Source organism: Canis aureus, chromosome 14, assembly GCF_053574225.1.
Source record: "Canis aureus isolate CA01 chromosome 14, VMU_Caureus_v.1.0, whole genome shotgun sequence".
Lineage (NCBI taxonomy): Eukaryota > Metazoa > Chordata > Mammalia > Carnivora > Canidae > Canis > Canis aureus.
In genome coordinates this window covers 58,739,596-58,754,250 of record NC_135624.1, presented here as the reverse complement: position 1 = coordinate 58,754,250, position 14,655 = coordinate 58,739,596, and the positions used below count along the sequence as shown (strand labels likewise).

Sequence of the window (14,655 nt, the reverse complement as noted above, 5' to 3'; positions counted from 1 at the left end):
TGTGACATAAGTATATGGGAAGATTTCAAATGATATGATGGATTTTATATATATTCCCTAACTTTTATTATGCTTTATTTGTAGGGCTGTGCCTTTTATTGGGGATTTACTTCTTGGATTGCATACTATATTAATCATCCACGGTATACACCACCATGTATGTAGAATTTCTTTCTAATTAAACACATCCTAAATTGCCAGCATCTAAGCCGTTTTCTAAACTACACAGAAGGGGCACCTGGGTGGCTCAGTGGTTGAGCATCTGCCTTGGGCTCAGGTCTTGATCCCACGGTCCTGGGATAGAGCCTGCATAGGGCTCTGGTGCTACAAGGGTTGAGGTTTCACATTTAATTGACAGTTATTTTTTGTGATCTAATTCTGGTGCTTATAAAGTTTGAAATAATTAGAAATAAATGGAGTAGTCAAGCTTTATTTTATTTTTATTTTATTTTTTTAAGATTGTATTTGTTTATCAATAAGAGACACACACACACACACAGAGGCAGAGACATAAGGCAGAGGGAGAAGCAGGCTCCCTGCAGGAAGCCTGATGTGGGCCTTGACCCCAGGACCCCAGGACCATACCCTGAGCTGAAGGCAGAGGCCGAACCACTGAGCCACCCAGGCATTCCAAGCTTTATTTCAGATTTTATAAAATAAGTTAAACCATCTTAACATCTTTGCTTGAAGTACCAACAACAGAATCTTTGGTAAAATCAGCAAATCTAGTTGAGCACACTATAAGTAAATCATTCCAATGTTCAAAACTTGAATTCTTCTAAATACTAACAATTGACTATGAATATTGAAGAGGAAAATTTTCTAAATCATATAACTCTCATTTTTTAAAAAAAATATTTTATCAGAAGATGTACCTACTAATTTTCAAACATTAGCCAATAGATATTGTTGCCCCAAAGTATGTTTAAGAGCCTCTGAAAGATGTTACATTCTAGGTATCTGATACAAAATAATAGAAGCTGATTGTTATTAAGATATGCAAAATATTTATTGAAAACTTAATGTTTGTCAATAATTGTAAATTTCCTATTTCTTTTGTAATGAGAAACATTATTATATAAATGCTAATATTCCTGATTATAGATTAGGAAAATGAGCCCCTGAAAGTCTAATTTTACTGTACTCAAGACTCTTAAATGCATAAATTATAAGTAGGACTCAAATTCTGTGAAAACATATATCGCATTACAATACTGATTCCAACTGGAAAGTGAATAAATATCATGTATAGTCCTATTCTCAACAGATTTGGCTGCATAAAATTAATGGCATCTGTACATTTACACACATTGACTTAAATAAAAAAACAACATATTATGTATTTCCACCACATATACCATTAAGGAGGTAATTTTTAATACTTCTTGAAAATATTTAAAAGTAAATAGGAAAACATTATCATAATTGAAAACTACCCAATGGTAGGAATATTCCATTAACTGCAAAATGGAATGCATATGTTCAGAAAACTCAATATATAAATGTTGGTATCAACATCAATCAAGGAAAAATAACCCATTTGGTTTTTTTTTCTGCCAAATGTGAAATACTATAAAAATTATAAAAAATTATAAAAAGTTCTAATGATGGCTGAAATTTTTTCTAGAAAGTTTTTTCTATCTGTAACTTTGCATTTTGGAAATAAATATTAAAAATATTTAAAAATTATATTCTTTGTCCCTTTACCTGTTTTTATCACATCATATTTATTCTCATTTAAAAAATGAAAATGAAGTATATCTTCACTGCCCTCCTATATGAAATGTTTTGGACCCCTCTCTTGTCTGTGTTAATATCTATTCATTTTCTAAATTAGACTTCCACAATGTTCTTAGAGAGTCCTCTATGATATCCCTGATTAAATCTTTCATTTTAGCTCTTACATTAAATACTATATAGATCTTTCTTTGTAACACTTATCAGGGTTGCAACTTCCATTTGTTATTTTGTGATTGTTATTTGTTTTCTTGCCAGACAATAATTTGCATTAAGATAAGAGTTGCTTTGGGCTTAGTTTATAATTGATTTACCACAAGCACACAGTATAGTGCCTCTCATATAAAGTCCTAAGAACTATTGTTGAATGAACTAAGTTTTGTCTAGAAGTAGACACAAATAAAAAAAATATTTCGATTTAGCTAGAGAACAATGTTTAATTATAGGAAAGTGTGCTTAGTTATATGGCAAATGTAATATTAAGGAATAAGTGATTATAAAATTGTTCTATCAGATATTATAAAGAGTGTATAACAAATATGTATCCTTCTAAGGGAAAATCTGAATTTTAAATGATTTACCACAGATAATGGGATTTTAATGCATTTTCCTTTACATCTTTATCTATTTCACAAATTTTCTCCATTAATGTATTTTATTTCATAATTAAATATATGCACTTTATAAAAACAAAACTTCCAACAATTCCACATATTTTATATACAGAAATATATATGTATGTATATATATCCATGCATAGATACTTATATAACTTTTGAATAAATTATACTTTTAAATTGCTAGCCAATGGAAATGGAGCTTCCATAAAAGACAGGAAGAAAGATGTTTGAGGTAGTATTATTTACACATAAACATAAAGTACCGCTAATTTTGCAGTAATTAGATAATATTTAGAGCTAGATAATTTTTAGAGCTAGCCACATTAAACATTATAGTGCAGATGCTGCTGTATCCTTTATAATGAGCTTTTGATAATATTAGAAAAACCTTTAAATATACTTATAAAATATGCAAAATTTAAGATGAGGTGTTATGTTTTCTTGCAAATATGTTTACTACATAAATATAATTTATATGTATACACATAAACAGAAAAAAGAAATGCAACTATTAATATAGATGATGAGCTTATCAGAAATTTTTACGTGTGGTCCTTTGGTATATTCCACTTCTCTACCATGAGAAAGGTGACTTTAGGACACCTTCATTACTCTATATGATGTGGGAACTTATACAACCTATATTCTTCTTTATTTCAAGATGAGGACATTAATACTTGCCTCATATATTTGTTTTTAGATAAAAAATATAAAACACTTATAATATAAAATACATTCAAATGATAATGCTTAAAATATAAATATAAAATATTTATAAAAATAATACATAATGCAAAATATAAAAATTGTTATTAGCATGTTTATTTTTGCTGTTAAACATTAAAAAGCAAGCATATTATTGGGTGCCATCATATATTTTGATATGTGTTTTTACAGTGACAAATGAGAGATAAAATCATCCTTCAAAGAATTTAATGATACAAATTAAAAGTAGATTTCTTTTGTATTCTAAATATAATTAGGTGATTAGAAAAAAAGTACTTGTTGAAAGCAAAAATATGTTCACCCCTTTAGATTGCAAAGCGTGTTATTCCAAAAGGCCAATTACATACACCACAGACTCTGGATTAGAGGATAGCAATATCCAATAAACGTTGCCTGAACTATGTTTATAGTGTGGTTTTCCAAAATATGAATGTCTTCATGACATCTTCTTTCCTACTTTCTAGCATTTGGTAACCGCCAAGTCACAGTATCTGCTATCAATTTTTTGGTATGTATTATTTATATTATTTGTTATTTATGCTCTCATTGTAGTGCTATTAAGAATGCAAAACAAATTATATTTGAGGATTTCACATGTAGAAAATATCATCTATTTTTATATTATATAGTTAATGGTATTAAGTGCAGTAAGTCAAGCAATTACCTCGAATTAAGGCATTAGCTCTCTAAATTTTTCTTTTTAGCTCTCCAGATCTTTTTTTTTTTTTAAAGATTTTATTTATTTATGAGAGACATAGAGAGAGAGAGAGACAGGCAGAAGGAGAAGCAGGCTCCCTGCAGAGAGACTGATGTGGGACTCGATCCCCGGACTCTGGGATCACACCCAGAGCTAAAGGCAGACCTCAACCGCTGAGCCACCCAGGCATCCCAACTCTCCAGATCTTTTAGTAAAAATGTTCTAATCATCTATAAAGGATGATTAGAATAATTTGAAATATAGTAGAATTTGAAAAAATCATACTTAGTAATACTTCTATTGTCTATATACTTGCAGAAGCCTAAAAGCGAGTTTCAGGAGTCTAACAGATAAGCATCAAATCACTTTGGCATAATTGTTAATTTAACTAATTCTGAATGAAAACAAAATCTACTTTTTAGATAAAGCACAGGGATTTTCTAAGTGTTCACAATCCAGCTATTTAGATTATTCTATTTAACTTTACATATACATTGTTTGAGTTAGGTACACATCAATCTGATTACAACAGATTATTATTTCTGAAATGCATTATTTCATTCAACACATTTTGCTTTATACACCATATTCTTCCACCAAATAACCCATGCTTTTATTCTTTGTTCATGTTCTTCTTCATTCCTATCCTTGATAGATTAATCCCATAATTCCTGTTCCTGATGTATTGATTAAATTTCCTTGATTCATGTATAAGTCTATGCCATTTGTGAAATTGGTATTGAATAAATTATATCCCACCATTTCATACTAGGCACAAATCACACTCACTTTGTTAAAAGCTCTCATGAGAACCAATGTGTGTATTTTAGTTAATAATTTCGTTAAAAACATCCTCTACTTGTTGGCTGTGGTTTTGTAGAAACTATCACCACCTTTTAATTTTCCACATGTGTATATTATTCATAGATAGCAAGACTTCGGTTTATTTGTTTTGATGCCTTTATTGCTAACCTACATTGTACCAAGTGTAAAGATCTCTGAATATTAACTACTCAGTAAATTTGAGCAACTGGAAGAATTAATTAGTGATAAAATAATAGCCACGTACTTGGTCTTCATTTTGATACATTTTTAGATGTTCATATCTGTTATTTCGTTTTTCTCCTCCTTAAAATGTTAGCCACTATACATTTTTGCAACTTGTTTTCTGTTAGTTTTGCGTAATATTTACACATCTCCCATTTTATATAGCATTCTTGATTCCTTTTCTTTTCTCAAATGTGGTATAGCAATGAATCTATTAAAGAAAAAGAAAAGAAAAAGAAAAAGAAAAAGAAAAGAAAAAAAATAGGGAAAGTTATAGGTTTTTATTTTTTTAAGATAGGTTTATTTATTTATTTGAGAGAGAGAAAGAGAGAAGAGTCCAGGAAGCAGAGAGAAAGGGAGAGAGAGTCTTAAGCAGACTCTGCCCTGAGCACAGAACCTGACATGGATCGCGATCTTACACTCCCCCAGATCACAACCTGAGCTGAAACCCAGAGTTGAACACTTAACTGTGTCACCCAGCCACTCCAGGAAAAGTTATAGCTTTTTAAAACATTTGTCATAGCAGTCATAATATTTTCAAGTGAAAAATAAAGAGGCATAATTGGAAATGGGCAAAATTCTAATAATTTGTAATATACATTTTTCCCCAAAGACTTTTAAAAGACATTGCCTCCTAAATAAGCTATTCATGCTTATTCTTCACAAATTATTTTATTAATGTATGCTTTTATATATATTTCACATGGGAAAAAATAAGAAGTAGGAGAAATAGTCAAGTCATAAAATTTAATCACAGTTATTGTCTTATAAGGGCCAAGGTGTCAGAATAAACAAATAGTGATAAACGGTAGCATTGACTACATCCAATACAGACAGTAGGTAAGTGTGATAACTTTAATTCCACACTTCTAAGCACATAACAAACTTTGACTCATTCAATCATAGATTTAAATTAAGATAAAAGGAACAACCTGTGATTTTATTTATAGATAGTATTGAGGATATGAAGAAAAACTATGTAAAAGTCAAAATTTTGGATGTAATTGTATTCTTTTGCAAATAGAAATTCAGAAAAGAGATAAAAGGGCCACTACGAGTCTCTTAAAATTATAAATAATGATGACAAATTAAAAACTCCCGCTAGCCCTGAATTTCTTGATAATGTTCAATGTAGGCAAAACACGTTTAATTTTCATAAACAAAGTTTGATATTAACATATAAGTTTTAAGAAATTGATTCCAATACAGGATATAACAACAGATGAGTTGTTTGAATTTGCACATATATCACCTATTGAAGATGCCTACTATATTATTGTGAGCATACATTATATATTTCAAAGGTTTTTTTTTTTTTCATTCATAATAACTTGAATATCTAAAGGTGTCCCTTTCACATTTATCACAAAAAATGTGTATGCAAATGGTTTGGAAAGAACAGCACCTATTTTTAAGTCAAGTGCATTTCAAATTACTTTATATTAAGATTATCAGCATATAATATAATCAATTATTATGTAGAAGGAACAGAGGGGAAATTTATAGCTCAAACTTGTATGATATAAAGTTTAACCAGAAAATGCCTATCTTAATTTTATTTTTCTACTAATGTTTGCAAAACTTCCTGTTCTTCATTTCTTGATATATATACACCCTTAACATAGAAAAATGCATTATTCATTTCAAAGTTGATTTTGCTTTTCTGCTATTGTGTAGACCCAGAATATCACCTTGTTAGGAGATAATATATTAGAATTTGTGAAATACAGTCATAGTTAATTCTTAATTACTCATGTGTGAATCATCCATTTTGTGGAGTAACCATTTACAAATTATAAGTTTCTCTTCTGCTCCCTCTTCTTCTTTTTTTTTCTATTGCTATTCTGAGTTTTCTAACATACTAAGCAAAGTCTATTTTAAGCAAAACAATGCACTTTAAAATGCATACTTAATGTATTCCAAAGTGAAGTATAATTTCTTGTGGAAAATCTTTGATTTTGGTGAATTTTGTCATGTTTATATTATATTCGAAGAAGTTATTTCATCACGTCTTCTTTTCTTATTTTTTTTTTTTTATTTTTTTTTTTGGAAAACAACAAACTTTTTTTATTGGAGTTCAGTTTGCCAATGTATAGCATAACACCCAGTGCTCATCCCACCAAGTGCCCCCCTCAGTGCCCATCACCCAGTCACTCCAACCCCCCGCCCACCTTCCTTTCCACTACCCCAGTTCATTTCCCAGAGTTAGGTGTCGCCGGGACACCTGCACTCCGATGTTTCTTTTCTTATTTTCAACAAGACTTTGTTTCCTCAAATATGTTCTGATATCACAAAATCTACAAGAGGAAAAAAATCAAGCAAGTAGAATCAAGTATAGGCGAATTTTTAAAAACATCAGAATATCTTTCCCCACAACTTTTAGATCTTTGGTTGTTTTTTTTTTTTTTTCTCCTAGAAATTGTGGAAATATACTATAATCCAATCTCTGTATATTTCTATGATCTCTATTCTCTGAAACCAAATCCACCCACAAAGGAACAAAAGCACTACTGCAAAACAAAATAGAATCTATGATTTTAAATATTTTGCTATTGTATAAATAACAATCTATTTTCTTTATCCATTTTTTCCTCTCAGTTTATGTTTTACTCTCCAGAAGCAGTTTATGGCTTGTCAGTTCTTTGTACATTGAGCACTTCACCATAAAATGAATTTTTCCCTGATTTTTTACTGTCTTCAACAATGTAGGAAATAAATAATAATGTAGAAGACATGGTTTGTAAAGTACTGAAAATCACTCCTCTCCCTGGTTTTGCCTCTGTGTCTTCAGTCTCACTATTAGTTACACTCATTTAGATTTTTTTTATTAAAATGCAAATATTCTTGGAGAAGTAATAAATTACTCTCTTATCAAAAAGTCACACCTTCTCCTGTAACACTGAACAGGGAAGAACCTTGGGCACAGAACAGTAATTTTTGATTAGAGGAGAGGATGCTGGGAACAATATATCACAGCTTTTAACAAGGGTGGAGGAGAGTGAGGCCATACTATAGAAACTGCAGTAAGGCCAGGAAACTGCTCAAATGTTGGGTATTTATGGAAGGAGATAAATGAGGAAAGAAAAGTGTGCCAAAGGTAAGTGCTTTCATTGTCAGGCAGCATGCTCAGGTTTAGTTGTGACACATTTTTCTGATCTTTTGCCTACTGTTGATAGAAGCCAATAAAATTACTGACAGTACTTTTTATTGAAGATTTAAAACACAATTCAGGACTCCACATTTTCTCATCATTCTCCAATGTGATTTCCTCTCAAATCCCTTCAAGTATCTAAGGTAAATAATAACATAAGTAGGAATCAACTTTTATACAAAACTTTGGTTGGAGTATTGCTTCTTCAATATTTTGTTTAGAAAACTCATTTTAATATTAATAATGTAAAATTAATGCAAGTTCATGTTATTATAATTTTTATAACTATTTTTCATCTAAAACTGACTCGTAAAAATAGTAATAATATAAATTAAAATCAGCAGCTACTATAATGATAAAAAATATTGCTAAAATATAAAGTATTAAAGATAATATAAAAATAATATCTGAAAAAAATCATAGTGTGTGCTGTTATTTTTTATTTGTTATTATTATTATTATTTGTAGTTTTTTTAAAAATTTTATTTTTTTATTTTTTTTTTAATTTTTACTTATTTATGATAGTCACAGAGAGAGAGAGAGAGAGAGAGAGAGGCAGAGACATAGGCAGAGGGAGAAGCAGGCTCCATGCACCGGGAGCCCGACTTGGGATTCGATCCCGGGTCTCCAGGATCGCGCCCTGGGCCAAAGGCAGGCGCTAAACCGCTGCGCCACCCAGGGATCCCGTTGTTGTTGTTTTTAATAGGCACACCAAGCTGGCTTGTTTTATCATAAGTATGTTTTTAGCAATAATTTACTTCAGAGTCAGTATTTATGAAGTATTTTTATTTTTAAAGTTTTACTGTATGGTGTTATTTTTAGACTATATCCTGGTACTAAATGTGCACATTCTTGCGTTATATGATATTTCATGAAAGCTCAATGGATTAAAAATAAATAAATAAAATATCCCTAGAATTTGGTAATGAGATGGGCTACAGAAATAAATAGTTTTTAAACATTAAATCAATTTCAAGATCAAATACTTTGAGTTAATTTATCGAGTGAAAATATCTTCTCCTATAGCAAGTATAGCAGGTTTTATACAATAAAATTTTAATTTCATGCCACACAAAAATTCATAAAAGAACTATTAAAACTTATTTTTCATATCCTACAATCATATAAATGCAATAGCTGAACTTTTATTTAGAACCCTACAGTTATTCATTTTCAAAAATGACCAGTATTGTTTAGAGCAAAGATAATACAATAGAATAAATTAGTCATAATAAATGGTGCTGGAGCAACTAGATATCTACATACAAAAAGAAAAAAATGAATCTAGACACAGAACTTCTACACTTCACAAGAATTAACTCAAAATGGATCACAGACCTAAGTGCAAAGTGCAAAAGTGTAAAACTCTTAGATGATGACATAAAAGAAAATCTAGATGACTTTAGGTACCACAATAAAACAATAAGGAATGATCCATGGAGGATGCAATTGATAAGCTCATTAAAAACACACTAAGACTTCTGCTCCACAAAGAACAATGTCAAGAGAATGAGAAGAAAACAAAGACTAGGAAAAATGTTTGCAAAAAACACATCTGATAAAAGATCATTATCAGAAATATACAATGTCCTTAAAATGCAAGAATAAGAAAACAAACAACTCAATTCAAAAATACAAAAAAGATTTTAACTGATACCTTATCAAAGAAGATACACAAATATCAAATAAGCCTATGAAAAGATGATCCAAATCATATGCTATCATGGAAATGCAAATTAAAAGACATAGCACTACAAACTTATTAAAATGGCCTAGAATCCAGAACACTGACAACACCAAATGAAGATAAGGATGTGGAACAAGAGCAAGAACTCTGATTCGTTGCTGTGGGGATCCAAAATGATCCAGTCATTTTGGGAAACAGTTTGGCAATTTCTTACAAACTTAAATATACTTCAACTATCCAGCAATTGTGCTCCTGGATATTTATCCAAAGGAATTAGAAACTTATGTCTACACAGGACCCTACAAAGGATGTTTGCAACAGTTTTATTCATAATTGCCGAAACTGGGCAGCCCCGATGGCCCAGCGGTTTGGTGCCGCCTTCAGCCCAGGGCCTGATCCTGGAGACCCAGGATCGAGTCTCACATCAGGCTCCCTGCATGGGGCCTGCCTCTCCCTCTGCCTGTGTCTCTGCCTCTGTCTGTCTCTCTCTGTGCCTCTCATGAATAAATAAAATCTTTAAAAAAATAAAAAATAAAAAATAATTGCCAAAACTTGGAAGCAATTAAGATGTCTCAAAGTAGCTGAATGGATAAACTGATCCATCCAGATAATGGAATACTATTCCATGCTAAAGGGTAATGAGTTATCAAGCCATGAGAAGACACCAGGAAAACTGAAAAGAATACTATTCAGTAAAAGAAGCCCTTTCAGACTGAATACTGTTTGATTCCAAATAGATGAATTTCTGAGAAATGCAAAACTGGAAACAGTAATGAGACTGGTGGTTGGCAAGGGTTGGGGAGAGAGGAAGAAGAGGATGGTGGAAATACTCTGTATGCTACTATAATGATGGATATGTGCCGTTATACATTTGTCCAAGCTCAGAATGCACAATGCCAAGAGTGAACTGTAATGTAGATTGTGGACTTTGGGTGTTTATAATGTGTCAATGTAGGTTTAGCAGTTGTGACTAACATACCATGCTGGTGGGGGACATGGATAATGGGAGAAGTTATGCATGTGCAGGAGCACGGGGGTATATAAAAAAATCCCTGTACCTTCCCCTTGATTTTGCTGTCAACTTTAAACTGCTTAAAAAATAAAGTCTTATGAATAAAAGTATTGGTTACTATATTTTTTTCTGATGAACCTATAATGAATATATTGGACATATATATTCTGGAACATAATGCATGTTATCTTTTTATTGAAATGTCTATAAATGGGTTTCCTAATTTTAAAAAAACAAGATTGGGAATTAGAATAAATTTTTATAATGTTATCATAGTGATATGTTATCATAAGTCCAATATAAAACTTATGATGCTGAAAGAGTGTAATATCGGCCTATATTATTAAATAGCAGGTCTATGCAAATATGTTTTATCCTTTAGAGACTAACTTCTCAAGATTATAATAGTTGATACAGATCACGATGAAATTTTCCATAATTATATAGTGATTGAAGATTTTTCTTATTCTTGATATATTACATAAAATAAATAAGACATGACATGATAATAATTATCATTAGAAATAGAGAAAATTAAAATAGCTGAAATTCAAAACAAATCTGATTATTAGTGTTAGAAACATTCTAGCAGATTCAATTTTTAATTATATTAATAAAATGACCATTACATTGCTCAAATTATAAACTTATGTCAAATTATAAATAATGATTAATGATAACATGTATAAAACTTTAGGGAAAATAGATATATACAGAAATAATATAGATAATTTTCATTCCTATAAAACACTATCAGATTACAAAATAAAGATTACTTATCTTTACTGTGGAAACCAAAAGAATTTTACTAAGACAAAATGAGAGCCTTTTGGATGTCTACAAATTCTGTATTTGAGTGTTTAGATTTTATTCCATAGACACATTGTCTTCACTTATATAAGTAGAGAACATTTGCTTGCTGAATCTTACAAGAAAGAACCATACAGAAATTATATAAAAATGGATCTTTACAAGTTGGGCATCTGCTATACATCTGCATGTTTACTATATAAGATGATTTAACATGTAAGTAATGTAAAAATCAAACCTTAATGATAACTTTCTCAAACTTTATTTATGAAGTTGTTGTGTTAACATGTAATATGCTAAATGAAGATTTCTAATTTAAAGAAGAATCAACCCAATAGAAATGTGTAAGTCATGCTGGGAAATGTTCCAGGGTTTCACACTGAATGTGCTTTTGAAATTTTATTCAATGAGAGAACCATATATTGAGTTTTACGGCACTGACTGAATTTTCTAATCTTACTCAGCTCTGACAGAAGAGGAAATTATATCAACCACTTTTATCTAGGTCAATTAACCTAAACTGGACACATTCATTCTTCAGAGTTTTAGAGCCAGTGCTTAATGTGAGCATTGAAAATAGATCCTTAAAATCCATTACAGATTTGCTAAGTTGATGACAAACTAAGTATTTCTAAGGATATAGTATAGATATAGCTGATTTTTTCTCTCCACTCCTACAATGCATATAGATAGGCATTTCAACTGTAGGTGGATAGATGGAAAAGTTGGATTATTTCCCACCTTTTTTATCCCCTTCTCTCATATTTCTTATTTCAGTACATTATGTGGTTTATTTGGGGGTTGGAGGGAAGGGGCACCTAATGATAAATTATGGGATATAGCTAGTGGTCTTAATAAAGCTTAAATGCTCTTTTTCATGGCCTATATATAGTTGTGTTGTGAAAAGTAGTTGTTCAGATATAGTTGTATTGTGGAAAGTAGGAAGGAGAAAATATTTTGATGTTTGAATGAATTTAAAATCCTGATAATCATAAAGTGATTATGTTTTACCAGAAGAAAACCCATAGTTTCTAACATCTAGTTTGTTCACAAAGATTTGGTAAGTTAATTTGCTTATTAATAAGTATTTTTATCATATATCCCATTTGGTGTTTGGCACTGTGAGTGATGAAAAATAAGTATGACATGCCATTTGCCTGAAAGATGAGCAATATATGTGAAGACCAAACAAATATAAAAAATTATTAATTTAGTAATTATGTGTTTTGTAGTGCTACCATTGTGTGAGATAGAAATTTAGAGAAGTGAGATTAATCAGTGTAGGAAAATTCTCTGAAGAAGTTTTTAATTAATGACATTGGTAACTAAAATTATCATAGTTTTATTGGGTAATTCATATGTCAGACACTTGATTTCATTTAATCATCCTAAAATAACCATCATAAGACAGGAAGTAATATTAGCATTTAGGGGAAGAAATGGACTTTCATATGTCTTAGTCATGTAATCTCTAGAAAGTAAGTTAAAAGATGAGGCATTTGAACATAGATTCATCCAACAATGGCTCATAGTCTTAACCACATTCACCTAGAAATAAGTTCAACTATAAAATTATTATCTGAAAATGTAAAATTCAGCTTTTATTCCTAGTGACAACTTGAGAAACTAGGAACCTCTTCTACAGTTACAAAACTATTATATCTGAAGAAATCCATAGAGAAATTTTTGAAAAGAACAAAATCAGGTATATTTGAAGAGATTATTAGCATTAAAGATACTGAGTTAAAAACATGCTCAATTTATGGGATATATTATAGTGAAAATTTGGATGACTTTAAACCAAATGGTTTTGGATAACAATCTGTTATTAACAAAATAGTATTTAAATGTTGAATACATACTTCGTGTTAATCAGATAAAACATATAATGGGGTGCCTGCGTGGGTCAGTCAGTTAAGCCTCTGCCTTTAACTCAGGTCATGATCCTGGAATCCTGGGATGGAGCCCCACTGTGGGCTCCCTGCTCAGCTGAGCATCTGCTTCTCCCTCTCCATCCATCCCTCCCCTCTCTCACCCTGCTCATGTTCTCTCTCTCTCTCTTTTTCTAATAAATAAATAAAATCTCTTTAAGAAATCAGGTAAAGCATATAGGTAACAAAGGAAGGGGTACTAACTTGTGAGGATCCATGTTGCAATTTGGGAACAATTTTAACCTCATTCCCAGAGATGTTAGTTTCTTAGGGGGGTCACAGTGACCTATTCACTAGGATGGCTAGGGCAGTGTACATGATCAAGGGGTCAGATGACAGACAATCAGCAAGTGTCTTTGCAGGACAGTACTGACTACAATAAGTTTTCTAAACTGAGTTGAAACTGGGGCGGGGGGTTGGGGGGAATCATGCAATCATCCTTGTAGTGGTAGGGTTGCTCCTGTGCTAATAAATTTAGGATGTGTAAACCTATGCCAAGCTTATCTCCTCTGACATGACTTGTCTCTTCATGGCATGGAAACTTACCTACTAATCAAGTGCAAAGCATATAATCAGCACAACCTGATTTTTAACAAGGGAATTTGAACTTAGTTATCAAAACGGATCAATAGGGGCACCTGGGTGTCTCAGTCAGTCAAGTATGTGCCTTCAGCTCAGGTCACATCTCAGGGTTTTGGGATCCAGCCCAGCACTGACCTCCTGCTCAGCGGGGTTCTGCTTCTCCCTCTCCCTTTGTCCCTTCCCTCATCTCCTACTCTCTCTCTTGCTTTGCTATCTCTCCCACAAATACATAAAGTCTTCAAAAAAAAAAAAAAAAGGATCGATAATACCTTCAAAGTTTCTAACTCAGAGTGATCCATTAGGTTAATTCAATATGTCTACAACAGCTTCTTCATTGTTATGATACAAGCTTCCTTCTCCTTACAATTAGAGTGATAATATATCTCTTGGAACTTGAGATTAATATCTTACATGAATGTTGGTAAATCTATAGAATATAATTTTTAAAGAGGAATATGTTGATCACACTGAAAAGTTTAAAATGTTTTACAGATTTGTGAAGCTGGAAATCATTTCATCAATGTGATCTTGGCTCATCCCAATCATACAGGTTAGTCTCTTTTTTTCTTCTCTAAACAATGTTAATTATTTTTATTATTTATTATTTTTTAATGTTAGTTATTTTTAAAAAAGACTTTAGCAAACATTTTTAAAG

General features: G+C 31.3%; 1 protein-coding gene across 3 annotated transcripts in view; it reads left to right on the top strand.

Annotated features, from left to right (window-relative positions):
• Positions 1-14,655, top strand: part of TECRL (trans-2,3-enoyl-CoA reductase like) — a 115,470-nt gene that overhangs the window by 74,754 nt on the left and 26,061 nt on the right. For all 3 annotated transcript variants that reach the window (XM_077848175.1, XM_077848173.1, XM_077848174.1), the window contains exons 7-9: positions 85-157; positions 3,548-3,591; positions 14,493-14,550. In XM_077848175.1, coding sequence (XP_077704301.1) covers positions 85-157; positions 3,548-3,591; positions 14,493-14,550 — 175 coding nt within the window. The remainder of the gene's footprint in view (positions 1-84; positions 158-3,547; positions 3,592-14,492; positions 14,551-14,655) is intronic.